The 14417-nt window shown below is 39.0% G+C and overlaps 1 protein-coding gene across 1 annotated transcript; it reads left to right on the top strand.

Annotated features, from left to right (window-relative positions):
• The first annotated feature begins 311 nt into the window (after nt 1-311).
• Nucleotides 312-1875, top strand: LOC122315009 (protein LIGHT-DEPENDENT SHORT HYPOCOTYLS 1-like). Its single transcript, XM_043130684.1, has one exon. The coding sequence runs from the start codon at nt 909-911 to the stop codon at nt 1461-1463; it is 555 nt and encodes a 184-aa protein (XP_042986618.1). The 5' UTR covers nt 312-908; the 3' UTR covers nt 1464-1875.
• The last annotated feature ends 12542 nt before the right edge of the window (nt 1876-14417 follow it).

Below are 14417 nucleotides of genomic sequence, written 5' to 3'. Positions count from 1 at the left end.
GTACAAAGTTTTGGATTCAAGTAGATAGGTAGTTGCCTTGAAGGTTCCTTCCGATGTTTCCATCGAAAAATCATTTGCCCACCTTCTCCTAAATTGAGTAATTCCCACCACAGTTTATCACAGAAAATTGAGCTCCAAAAAACAGATGAACAGTGATAGATAATGTTTTTGCACGCGCTATAAAAAGGAGTGATTACTACAGTATTTCTGTATACCTTTGGTCACCATCATCTTTCTATTCACTGCCGAACCTGTCCTATTATAGCAAACACTGTTATGCTAGCTACACTGCTTATTTCAACACCTAGCTTTTTCAGATACTGTAGCCTCTAGACTCTCTCTCTCTCTCTCTCTCTCTATCAGTGGCAGTATCGAACTCACTGTTGCTTTCCCTTTTCCTGGAAAGAAAATCAGATGATTTGCTCCCATTTATGAACACTTTTCTTAGATGTCATGCCCACCCAATAACTGCGTCTGCAATCCTCCGAGATTTTGTGCGGACTCTTGCTTAAACATAAGAGCACCACAGGAAAGAGCGGATCAAGAGATTCTCTCTCTCTCTCTCTTCCATTTCACCATTATCTTCCGCAGCAAAAAGCCGTCGCCCCAACCCCACTATCTTTTTTGCCTACTAACTGAGCCATGCAAAATCTGTTGGCATTTACTTGTTTTGGATCGTAATCTGCTGTTTCCCAACCTTTAAACAGAAGAGAGTCAATCTCAGCTGTGAAGAGAGCATACTCTCTCTCTCTCTCTTCTTCTGTTACTTTTCCGAAGTTAGAAATGAAAACCCTAAAAGTAGTTGAAGAAAAGCATCAGGAAGACTAATCCCAAATAACAACTGCAGGGTCTCAAGTCTCACCCTCCTAGATCCAGGACACACCCATGCCAAAAACCCTTTCTTTGCTATGGATTTAGTTTCATACCCAAATAAACCCATCTATGACATACCCATTGTGAACACCACCGCCATCGTTCCCACCACTCCATCCGCAACCACATCCTCACCATCTTCTTCTACTACTACCCCGAGCCGCTATGAGAACCAGAAGAGGCGAGACTGGAACACCTTTTGCCAATACCTAAGAAACCACAAGCCTCCACTGTCACTCCCCATGTGCAGTGGTGCACATGTTCTTGAGTTCCTCCACTACCTCGACCAATTTGGGAAGACCAAGGTCCACAACCAGACTTGCCCCTTCTTTGGCCTCCCAAATCCTCCTGCTCCGTGTCCTTGCCCTCTTCGCCAAGCCTGGGGCAGCCTCGACGCACTCATCGGCCGCCTCCGAGCCGCTTTTGAAGAGCACGGTGGAACGCCTGAAGCAAACCCCTTTGGTGCTAGAGCTGTGAGGCTGTATTTGCGTGAAGTTCGTGATTTTCAGTCCAAATCGAGAGGGGTCAGCTATGACAAGAAGCGAAAAAGGCCCAAGCCAAAGTTGATTCCTCCTGCGAACGCAAACTAGTGGAGAAATCAACCCAAAGATCAGCCAAATGGGTATATCTCTCCTATTTTTTCCTTTTTTAAAATATTAAAGGAGATGGTTGTTTCTTTTGTTTGTGGTGGATTTCTTGCAAGTTGGAGGTGATTTTCTCAACATATTTCCGGACTCATGGATTTACTCTTGAAATCGCTCTAAGAGAGTGGAAGTATAAGTACTGAGTAATGAATTAGTGGGAGAAGCGATGTTTATGCTTGGACAATTGTTCTAATATATAGCGGATTTATGTAAATATGTTCTTAAAGACACCGTGTGATTTTTAGTGGAAGGGAAATCCAGTTGTTGAAGGGAAATATGATGACACTGTGCATGATGATGAGGGGAGATCTCTTCCATTTATCTAACGAGCAATTCATCTAGGGGCTCATTTTAAATCTATACAGTTGCACTATCATATATATATATATATATTTAGGGATGAATTTTATATTGTTATTAGCAGACAATGTGATGTCGATCCTTTCCAGCTGACTGCTATTATAGCGGACAATATGAAAGAGAACGTAACAAAAAGGGAAAAGTTTCTAACGAAAGACAGTATTTGGGAAGTGGAAAACTCACGAGCCTATAAACAGTGATCTGGTTGGGCTGTAGGTTAATTAATATAGTCCTGTTAGATCTATATATACTTAGGCAAGAAGACAAAAGCCTAGGTTATCTTTTCTAATATAGATGCATGCCAGCTAAGAATTAACACACATGCATGTTATAAAAGGGTTGTTTTATAGAATTTGAGGCCTGCGAAGAATGGAATGTTGAGAATTCGAGAGCCTATTTCATTATCCACCTGGATGACAGCACCTTAAACATGATTAAAGGTGGGAGTAGTTTTCAATGGAAAGTTGATGTTGGATTGTCCTTCAAATTGCACTCTCTCATTTCATGTCGCATTTGAAGGATACACTATTATATAAACATTTTAAAATATTGATAGAGGGAAGCACTCAGATCGGGCTGATTTTAAGGGAATGGCTTTAGACTAAGCTGTGGATACTTACCAGAAAATTAAAAGAGAAAAAAAAATGGTTTAAGGGTGATAGGAAAAGGTAGATTTTTAGTCTTTTATATATTTGTCTTAATACCCTTTCCCATGTGTCAGCCAGTCAAATGATCCTGCTAGTAGTTAATTAACCTTATTTATCTTTTATAAAGATTTATAGCCTGCTAAATTTAAGGAGTTTAAAATCAATAGTAATCTCTCTGTCAGCTAGATTGTGCTTGACCAAAAGTGTTCAGCTTGTGATGAGAGAACACTGCCTAGTTTGGATAGTGAGTTGATATGAGATAAGTTGAGATGGTAATTTGTGAATAGAAGTGAGATATTTTAGTTGAAATGAGCTAAGTTAAAAATGGTTTGGCTTAAAATATTTTATGGGGTTTTGGAAAATGATCGATAAAAAGTTGAATAAAAATATTATAAAGTAAAAATATTGTTATAATATTATTTTTGTTTTATGATTGGGAAAAGATGAATTATTTTTTATGTTTTGTTTAGAAGTTTGAAAAACTTGTAATAATTAGGTATTGTTTAGAAGAAGTCGAAAATTTGAAATTGAAAAATATTTATATTTGTGATATGTTTAGATATTGAGATGATATGGGATGAAATGTAAGCATCTCTATCCATATTGGAATAGCAGGGAGAGAACTTTTGTTTCCTCAGTTATTCTGTCATAAAATTAATATTCTGATCATATCTAGATTCTTCCCCTTTTTACCTCCCTTCTTTGCATGAGGCCGCTATTACTAAATGAAATAAAAGAAAAAAAAAATAAAAATACAATTGACACATATCTATGGATGAGGATGAGTAATTTTCAAGTCTGATTGGAACATTCCTTGAAGCATTTAATCACAGCAGAGGAAACGACAACACATGTTTTCTACCCTCCTCTCTCTAAATCATGTGGAACAGACAATATCTTTCATGCGCATCATGTAGTTTGCTTAAATGCTTCATTTAATGTCTCTAGGCTTTCGTTTTGGTTCATTGAAGTTTGTGTTTAAAGCTGAGCCTTTTGCTTACTGGAACTGGACGTTTAACTTAATTACTGACGAAAATAAGAAGCACTAGTGCAAGGTGATTGTTCAAATGACGGGTGTTCAGTTTTGTGTTTGTTTGTAGTAGTATCTGCAACCTTTTTTTATCTCTGAAATTAAACTGTTTTTGAGTAGGCTCTATTTTCTCTTTCACTTCCTTGTAAATTTGCCTAAAAAGAGACTCGAATTTGTCTTAAAGTATCTGGGGTATGTTTAGATTTAAGTATTTTAAATATTTTGTGAATAGTAATGAGATGATTTAAGTAAAAATATTTTATTAAATTTGAAAAATGAGAAGAAAATTGAATACAAATATTTGTTCAAATAAGTATTGTATAGAAATTTGTGAAATCAATATATAAAATTAAAAAGTTGTTTGAATATAATTTTTGTTTAAAATTTGTAAAACTTTGAATTGATTTTTAAGTTTGAGCAATAATTAGGTAGCAATTAGTTGAAGGGTTTAAAATTTGAAACAGATAAGTAGTTTGTATTATGATAAATTTTGAGAAATTTTGAAAAGTTTGAGAGTTATAATGAAAACCCAAACATGCCCTTAACGTGCCTTGATAACAACACCAGGGGTATCTCTATCAATCTGCTCTTATTTTTCCATTCAAATAGAATAGAGTAATGCTACTTACAGTCTCAAAATAAGATATATGTTTAGCTAATTTTATTTTTAAAATTAAAAAATATATCTCTTAAAATAATGCTTTCTCTCGTTTAATAAAGAGTGTACATACAGTCTTTAAGTAGTGGCGACTGTAAATAAAATTTTTTAATATAAAATATATCATTTTAAGATGAATATTTTTATAATTTTAAAAATAAAATCATCTAAACCTGTATTATAATCCCTCCCAAATGGAAAATGTATAGAATATTACTCTATTGTAATGGTTTTGAATTTTAAAAATATTTCGATTAACTGTTTAGCCATTTGAATTTTTCATCTCAAATATAAAATTTTTATCTTATTATTATAAATTTTTTAAATTCTCATGTAAAATATAATAAATAATTTAACTTTTTTTTTAATTTTTTTAAATTTTAAAATAATAATAATATTATTAAAATATAATATTTTAATATTTAATTTTAAAATTCAAAATTCTTTTCTGAAAATTTTGTAGTGTACCAGTGATCTGATGTTTCCTTTTAAATATCAAACCATCCAACCTGATAGCTAATAGCAAACTGGTAAAGTCTGAAGTTTTTATTAGTACTTTGGTCTTTTATCCTTTGAAAGCAATGTCCTTTATAAGCTTTTTTTTAATGATTGAATAATTATTTATTATTTACCAACGAATCATTAAACGCCACGTAAAAAAAAAATAGTCTCGTGAATATTATTTTTAACTTTTCGGCTGCAGGAAACGGGCATTGAGATGATCAAATGTTCAGTTTGCAAATTAAACTTCAGAAAATATTTTCGTTTGTTTTTGGTTTTTAGATGCTTTCAGTTTTCAAACTGGAACTTTTTTTATCTTTCTATTTTCCAAGCGTTAAAATGAATGCATGAAAGAAGTAATTATTAAATACTTTATCATTATAACATTTTTTTATTTTTATTTTTATTTTTTATGTCGGGAAATCTTTTCAAGACAAGACTGTTTGGATCTATTTCTATAAAGCAAATCTCGATTTTAAATATAGTATTTTTGAAATTTTTTTTTACAGAATTGGTTAAATCGTTGACTTTTTATGAGAAAGAGTGGTTCTAAAGAATTGTTTTTCTTTTTAAAGTGTTGAATTTTAAACTTTGAAAGGGGTGATATCTAAAATTAAGGCGTTCTACACTGGGATTATAAAATATTATGTCAACTAAAATTATTATTTACATAAATAATATTAATTACATAGCATGGAGTATTAGAATAAGAACATCACGTCAAATCCTTATTCCATCACTGCTTAATAATTATCTGCACGAAAGATTCTTTGTCATTCATGGCTTCCGGAATGAGACTTTCTCTTTTACCAAACTGGAATAAGGAAGATGGACGTTGCATCATTGAGCAATAGATTTTGTCATGATCCAAGGCATTTTCTTTTACAAACAAAAATTGTTGATATTAATTGCCAAGAAATTATCTTCAAACACGTTATTTAAAAATAAAAAATAAAAATCGGATCTAAAAGCACTTCCAAAAAAGAAAAAAAAAACTAGTTACGTACTACCGGTATTAATATCGTACGAAATATCTTCAAAATACATTTATTGAGATATGATAGATTAGTAAACCACTTTTAATCGTTTATTAAATGTGTGACACCTTTAACCTCCATTTGGAATGGAACGGATTAGATTTTAAGAGTCAAGATAACTAGTACAAGGTTATAAACCTCTGTTCATGATAGATAACATATTATATAACCTAACATACTTTTAGTAGTATGTATTAAATCGTAGTGGAAAGGGTAATTTGTAAAAATTTTACACCAAAATAAAACTAAACATCCAAAATCTTAATGAAACATGAGTATTGTTACATCTATAAAGGAATCACAAAAAAATAATCATACAAATTGATGTGGTTTCATCTAGTTCATTAGATCTATTTTACAACAAAAATAACTTTACAATTTGATGAACCATATTAAATTACGTTAGTTTATAAAATTACTTTTGTGGCTGGAGTATTTCCTATTAAACATTCACGGCTGGAGTATTTCCTATTAAACATTCATAATGCCTCACTTAGATGTCTCATATGTAAGGTAGTAGTGACAACATTGTTATGGAGATTATATATTCTTATTACAGACTTGGTTGATAGGGGGTTTCAAAAGGAAACATTTTTCAAAGCATCTCTTGGATGCATTGAATGGCAGACAAGACCATTTCCAAGAACATCATGATTTACTCTAATTTATGATTGAGGTCTGGTTCCTCTTAAATTATCCTTAGCCAGGGGTTGTAATTCACCGTCTCCTAGTCTTATCATAGTTTCTACCATTCTAAAAAGGAATGAAAGTTTAGACTACCATCCTAAAGAGATTTCTTGAAATCTTAGTAAGTTAACAACCAATATACATAGAGATAATTTAGACATGATAGATGATTAACATGAGATGAATGCATAGAATGTAGAAAAAAAAAAATCATATTTGTCTCACATCCAAATTCTTTAACATCTTTTAGAAACATTTCTACATATTTTTTTACAAAGAACATTTTTCCAAACAGTCATTCCTTTACTTAGCATCATTCTTAACATATAATATCATCACGACTCCCCATTTGCACTATGAGTATCTATTGATTACTGCAGCTCACTTGAGCCTACCTCATCAGAGTTGCATAGATATAACTTTAATGCATTGATCATAACTTTTCGTAACATCTCATAACATATGTACCCACCAGTGTTAAATGTCATAACTCGTCTTTACCCTGTAATTCTTTAAAGAGGAACCAACCGAAGTTCCTTAACTGTTATTCATCAACTCATGGGTTGTCGCTCCATTTTTAATCACTTCAGAGTGGACATATGAGTTCTATTAGGATATTTCCCAATCCTAGCTTGGGTCATGATAAAATATTTTTCATACTATGTTCATGACAAAACATATTTCATTACATGTGCTTCACTTTATAGCATGTAATACGCTTGATGCAAAAATGTCATTTTCATGTATCATGCTCAATAGTATATGTTCATGCAAAATTAACAATTAAACAACACATGCCATACATATGGCCAAATGCTCATCATGTACCATAAGACATTTTATGATCAAAATCACATCTATAATATGAATGTGGTTCGAAGGGTGGTGTGGCTGAAGCAAGAGATATACTTGAAGTTAAAGATTACAAAGTTTGGTTATATAGAAATTCATACATACAAATCTGTCCACATGCTACTCGAAATTGCATATATAACCATACAAAAAGTCATTGCAGAATCAATTATCAAAATCCGAAGCTTTGGGGTCACTCAGAACCAATTCTATTGCAAGGGTGCTCTATTTCTCTCCTAATTAGTATTTATGGAGATTTTCTCACACAAAGCTCATATGCTCTTGAAAGTGGCGTGGATGGAAGTGAGACTTGGATGGTGCTATATATAAGACTTATATGAAGAAGAAAATCATACAAGAAGCTAAGCATCACACTCTTGTTTGAAATTGATATAGGTAACTCATCTTGATGCGGCTAGGGTGTTATGATTGCACTTCCTTTTGTTTTATCATGTGCAGCTAAGAGAATCTCTTTATCTCCCAATGGATGAAAACTTGGCTGAGAGTGGTTGGAGTTAGGCTTCAGATTCTTTAGAAGTGTTCAAGTTCCCAAAAGGAATTGATTTCACCTTGCAAAACCTCTTCTTCTACCAAAACCATCGCCGAAACCATTTAGTTTTCAACCATATTAGTCATTTGGGTCCAAGTAGATGTAGAGATATTCTCTTCTTTTGAATGAAAGAGATGAAGGTGAGGGACACTTGGCTTAACTTGGTGAAAGAACTGAAGAAGAATGGGTGAGGTGTTCATTGGCCAAGAAGGGTGACTTGGCTTCTTCCATCTTCGTTCATCCATCTCTCAATCTTTGTGGCCAAGTAGAATGTATGGGGCTCAAGTTAAAGTCTAGACATCTTGGAACTCTGCTCCTTTACTTGGGGACAAAGCTTATGGCAAGTAAATGGGTTGACTTCATTTGGTTGAATGGTGCAAGTTCATGATGATGCCCGATTGATGTTCGGTGCACTATTACTCTTATGAATGTGTAAGAGAGTGCAGCTCTCTATCCTACACTAGGTTTGAGTTTCCAGATTTGATTCTTAAGATAGGTCTATGGTTGTTGCAGAAATTTCATTCAAGTTCGACTAAGAAATCAATAGCATGCATTGAAGGGTATCCAATTCCACTTAGTGAGGTGTTTGTGTGGAATGCACAGCTTTGACATGTCTCCCATGGTTATGACATGTGTCCGTATTTATTCTTAGTCTAGATTAGCTAATGCTTAATCTAATTCAAAGAGAGAGGCTTAGTTTCAAACAATTTTTCAAAAGAAGATAGGTTTGAAGTCAAATAACTTATACATAGCCTTCAGGCTAGCTTGTCTTGGTCTTTGTCCTATTGTATCATACCAAATTCAAAATTTGCATTCTTGACTCATGATGCAGGGTGATACTTGGCAGCCAAGAAGTTTTGAGAAGCCACTTGGTTCATTCAAGACACATTTCAGATTTGCTAGGTGGTGAGATCTCAAGGCAAGGGTGATGCGCAAGTCTCCTAAGCTTGGTCTCCATGTTTGGGCAACTTTGACCCCAGTTTGTAGGCTGGGCTAGGCTTTGTTTTGGGCTTTGGGAGCCCTAGGTCTAACTTGTTGGGCTTTAGGTCTAGCTTATTGGGCCTCACTATCTTATCATATTGGGTGTGATGACCCGCTTTTAAGTGTATTTTCGCTGAAATAATTGTTTTTATTTTAATTAATATATCAGTTATTTATTTTAATTTATTTACGTTTTAAAATTGGTTTTTGATTTAAATTAATTTATTTGAGGTTGTGTTTTATTTCTTTTAGTTGTTTTGTGGTTTTAATCTTTTGGCGGTTTGTTTCGTTTTCCCGGAGTGAGGACTGGACCTCATCTCTTTTCACATCTTTTTCCTTTTTTCTCTTTTTCCTTTTTCTTTTTCCCTTCTTTTCTTTTTCCTTTCTTTTTCTTTTTCTTCTTTTTCTTTTTTTTCTTTCTTTCTTTCTCTCTCCCCGATTCGGACCCCCCCGTGCTCTCTCTCTCTCTCTCCTCCCTCTCCCTCACGCCGGCGTCCCCTTCTCCAGCCCCTACCGCCGCCGTCCGGCCACCGTTCGGCCTCCCACCGGTCCCATTCTCTTCCTTTCCCTCCGGTGCACCACCCCTCCAAAACCCACCCCCAACCGGCCGGCCGTTTGGCCGGAAAAGCTCCAAGAAGGGCGCACGGATTTTGCTCCGATCCGCCGCCGTCGCTCCACCTCCGGCCACCATTTTTTCACCACTTCATCACCGACTCCTTGCCGTCCTAACCCACCCATTTCCGGCCTCCAACGACCACCGGAACAGCTCCTACGAGCTTAGTTTCCGTTTTGGGTAATCCGGCCATTTCCGGCCATTCCGCCGCCACCCACGGCCAACCACCACTTCCAATAGCTTCACAACCATCCCTAGACCATTCTCTATCAATCTCGTGTCCTAGTTTGTCCCCGTTCAAAAGTGGGTTTTTCAAACCCACGGCCACAGTGAATTTTCACTGTGACGTTGCTGTTTTTCCGCCGTTTGCAACGCCGCTTGTTTTCTAAAATTGCCTTATAGCGCTGTAAGTATTTTCCAAACCCTATTTTCAGATTTAAATATATATCGCTCATACAATTTATTTACTGTTGTTGGTTGTTGATTCCGGACTGAGTCCGAGGAGTTTCGGGGGTCGGATGGATGGAGGACAGAGTTGTCTGTTTAATTGATTTATGTTGGTTGGTTATTTTGTTATGCATTGTTATGGCATTACATGATGCATGCACATGTGTTGTGGATTTATGTGAAAAGCCTGTGTTTTGGCGTGAGTGGTTTTGCGGGTGCGTGTGTATCACGAGCCCAAGCCGGGATGAGTTATTATCTCGGTGGAGCTCCTCTGGTCACTCGGGAGCGGAATAAACTGAGTGATGTCCCCTGACTTGTCGAGAGAGATGACGGGAGCGGGGCTAGGGGATGCTTGGCTACGAACGCGCCGGGCGCGGAACCGGGCATCGCCCTACTCACCGACTCCGTGGCCCTTCGCTAGCGAGGGCTAGAGGATGCTTGGCTACGCACGCGCGGGGCGCGGAACTGGGCATCGCTCGTTAGGTGTCACATGCGTGGTGGTACTCTACGGTGTGACACTGGAGCCAGGGTGTGCGGATGACCCCTAGGGGAGGTCATGGTGCATACGGTTAAAATTGGATAATGGTTTATGAGGCCAAATGAGACTTTTGGTGTGGGCCAGATGGACTTCTGGCGAGATATTGGGTCGGATGGACTTCTGGCGAGATATTGGGCCAAATGGACTTTTGGCGGCCAAATGTGACTTTTGGCGTGTTTTTCAGAAAGGATATGTTTTGGGCCAAACGGGTTTTTGGCGTGTGTGGAAAACTTGGGTTTTATGGGCTTTGTGCATTGGGCATGGTTCATGCATCTTGTTTGAGTTTTATGTGTTTTATCTGGTAGTGTTTGGGTTTTACTTACCTGCGGTACCATTCGTGGTTCCGTAGCTTTTGGTGCAGAGTTAGAGGACGAAGAGGAGGAGGCTGAGCCCGAGGATGCGGCTTCGCCGGGTTGCTGATGCTATCTTTTTATTTATTAAAACTGTATTTGTGTTTTGTAATATTTCATCTATGTATGTTTTAAACAGCTTGTATTACGTTAAGAAAAATTCTGGTACTTAGTTATGACTTTCGTTATCCGCTGCGTGTTTCTCTGTACACATCTGTTGCCTTGCACACACTCGGCACCCGTCGATGGGATGGTGACCCGGGTTGTCACCATCCGGACGTCTCAATTTCCCCGTGTTCGGGCGTGGGGATTTTGGGGGCGTCACAGGTGGTATCAGAGTCGTTTGGCTCTGGGTAAAACCACATGTCCCGTAGGTAGTACCTGAATGTTTTTAAAGTTGTGTTTTGAAAATTATGTTAAGTATAGTTGTTTTATTTGTTTTATTTGTGTGAGCTTGTTTGTTTGTTTTTATTTATTTAGTTATGTTTTGGCATGCTGGTTTCTTTTGTTTCTTGCTGAGTAGTGCTGTTTTTGTTTTTGTTGGTTTTATGATGGTTTTATTTGTTTTCTTAAAGGAGGGTCAAGAGTAGTGTTGTGACAGGAATATGGGGAGACCAGGGAGACCAAGGAAAAATACTCAGGAACCGCAGGAAAATACCTCCAGAGATGACTCCATAGCCGAAGCAATTCGGCAGATGACGGAGTTTATGCAACAGAGTGTGAGGTCTCAACAGGCAGGGCCTTGGCCACCACAAGGACCTTGGCCACCACAAGGGGGTCCTTGGCCACCATCAGGAGGGCCTTGTCCACCATCAGGAGGGCCTTATCCACCGTCAGGAGAGCCTTGTCCGCAACAAGGAGGGTATTGGCCACAACCAGGAGGTCCCTAGCCATATCAGGGAGGGCCTTGGATGTATCCAGGAGGGTCCAGTAGCATGGTGCAAGCCGGATGCACCTATGAGCGCTTCTTGGCGCATCGGACCCCACACTTCACTGGAAATGAGGATCCAATTCAGGCTGGAAAATGGATCAAGGATCTGGAGAAGACTTTTGAGGTGTGTGGGTGCACTGAGGCACAGCAAGTACTTTACGCCAGCTACCTCTTGCAAGACACTGCTTCTGATTGGTGGGATACCAAGAGGGTGCTGTTGGAATCTGAACTGGGATTTTTCGCTGCGGTGACCTGGCAGCGTTTCAAGAAGGAGTTCAATGACCGCTTCTTTCCCGCATCGGTAAGGAAGCAAAAGGCAAGAGAGTTCTCCAATCTGGTCCAAGGGGGCGCGACAGTGGAGCTGTACGCCCGGAGGTTCATAGAACTGGAGCGGTTTGCTCCTCACCTCGTCGCCACTGAGGAGATGCGAGCAGATCGTTTCCAGGAAGGGCTGCGTCAGGACATACGCCGTATGGTGGTCAGCCATCGGATATCCACTTTTCAGAAGTTAGTGGATGTGGCCACCCTTATAGAGCGGGAAAATAATCTGAGTATGGGCTCCCCTTCAGGACAAAAGAGGCGGAGTTTTTCTGGTGAAGGAAGCAGCTCGGGTTCACCTCAGAAGTTTGTTCAGCGGACCGGAACTCGACCTCAAGCATCCTCAAGTGTTCGCATGGGAGGACGTATGCCTGTTTGTGGAGTTTGTAATAGAGCTCATGAAGGCGAGTGTCGGACGAGTAGCGGACCCCAGTGTTATCGGTGCGGCCAAGTGGGACATATTGCTCGGGATTGCCCCGTTAGAGCTCAAGGAAGCCGTGGAGGTAGATACGGTGGAAGAACCAACCCGAGACAATCAGTGCAAGCCCGGGTTTATGCTGTCACACCCGGAGAGGTGGATGATGAGGCACCAGCGACCCATGATGCTGGAGTAATCACAGGTATGGATTAATTTAATTTTTTAAGTTGGATTTAATTTTTGGTGCATTTGGTTTCTTTGTTGTTTTTTTTTTTGATTTCATGGGTTGTGTGTTTGGTTCAGGAAGAGTCCGTTTGTATGAGTTTTATGCTTGTACTTTGTTTGATTCCGGTGCTTCACGATCGTTTGTGTCTTCCACGTTTGCTCGGGTGTGTAACTTGGTCACGGAACCGTTGCCGAAGGCCATGGTAGTGGCTCTACCCGATGGCGAAATGGTGTGGTGTTCCAAGGTTGCTTTGGGATGCCCGTTAAATTTTGAGGGAAGATTCTTGGATGCGGATTTGGTGGTGTTCAAGCTGTTGGGTTTTGATATTATCCTCGGAATGGATTGGCTATACCGATATTCTGCGAGCATTAATTGCAGAAGTCGGATAATTAGCTTTCAGCTTCCAGATGGTGATTGTCTGGAATTTGTGGGGAGTAGGTTAAAAGAGAAACCGATAATTATATCGGCGATTCAGGCAAGACGAGAGATTGCATGGGGAGCGGATGCATTCTTGGTGCAGATGGTGTCCACGCCGTCTGAGAAGAAGTCTTTGGCAGACATTCCAGTTGTGGAATAGTTCCCCGATGTATTTGTGGATGACTTGCCCGGACTACCCCCTGTTCTGGAAATGGAGTTTGTTATAGACTTGGAACCTGGAGCGGCTCCTGTGCATAAAGCTCCTTATCGCATGGCACCGGCTGAATTGAAAGAGTTGAAGACTCAGTTGCAAGAACTGGTAGAGAAGGGATTTATTCAGCCTAGTACGTCGCCGTGGGGTGCACCAGTTTTATTTGTTAAGAAGAAAGATGGAACCCTCCGTATGTGCATTGACTATCGGGAATTGAATAAGGTGACCATCAAAAATAAATACCCTCTCCCGCGGATTGATGATTTGTTTGACCAGCTTCAAGGAGCAGCCGTGTTCTCTAAGATTGATCTGAGGTCGGGATACTACCAGCTGAGAATCAGAGATCAGGATGTGCCTAAAACTGCTTTCAGGTCGAGGTATGGGCATTATGAATTTAAGGTGATGCCGTTTGGGTTAGCTAATGCCCCTGCAGCGTTCATGGATTTGATGAATAGGGTGTTTCAACCTTACCTGGATTCATTTGTGGTAGTATTTATCGATGATATATTGATTTATTCCCGAGATGTTGAAGAGCATGTGTATCATCTTAGTCTGGTACTTGAGAGATTGAGAGAACACCAGCTATACGCCAAGCTTAGCAAGTGTGAGTTCTGGTTGGAAGAAGTTAAATTTCTTGGGCATGTAATTTTCCGGGGCGGAGTGGCAGTTGATCCTAGTAAGGTAGAAGTCATTTTGTCATGGCCACGCCCAACTACAGTACGTGAGATCAGGAGTTTCTTGGGGCTCGCCGGTTACTACCGAAGATTTGTAGAGGGTTTTGCTCGCCTATCCGGACCTCTCACAGCTTTGACTCGGAAGAATACAGAATTTGTGTGGTCAGAGAAATGTGAGAGAAGCTGCCAGGAATTGAAGAATAGGTTGACAACGGCACCAGTGTTAGCACTCCCAGAACCGCATAAGTCGTTCGTAGTCTTCAGTGATGCGTCTAAGTTTGGTTTGGGTTGTGTCCTTATGCAGGAAGGACGGGTTGTAGCCTATGCATCTCGTCAGCTTAAGGACCATGAGAAGAATTATCCGACGCATGATCTAGAATTGGCTGCGATTGTTTTTGCACTCAAGATCTGGCGGCATTTCTTGTATGGGGAAGCTTGTGAGGTATTTACTGAT

The sequence above is a fragment of the Carya illinoinensis genome, chromosome 7 (assembly GCF_018687715.1).
Source record: "Carya illinoinensis cultivar Pawnee chromosome 7, C.illinoinensisPawnee_v1, whole genome shotgun sequence".
Taxonomy (NCBI): domain Eukaryota; kingdom Viridiplantae; phylum Streptophyta; class Magnoliopsida; order Fagales; family Juglandaceae; genus Carya; species Carya illinoinensis.
This window is presented reverse-complemented; position numbering and strand designations above follow the sequence as displayed.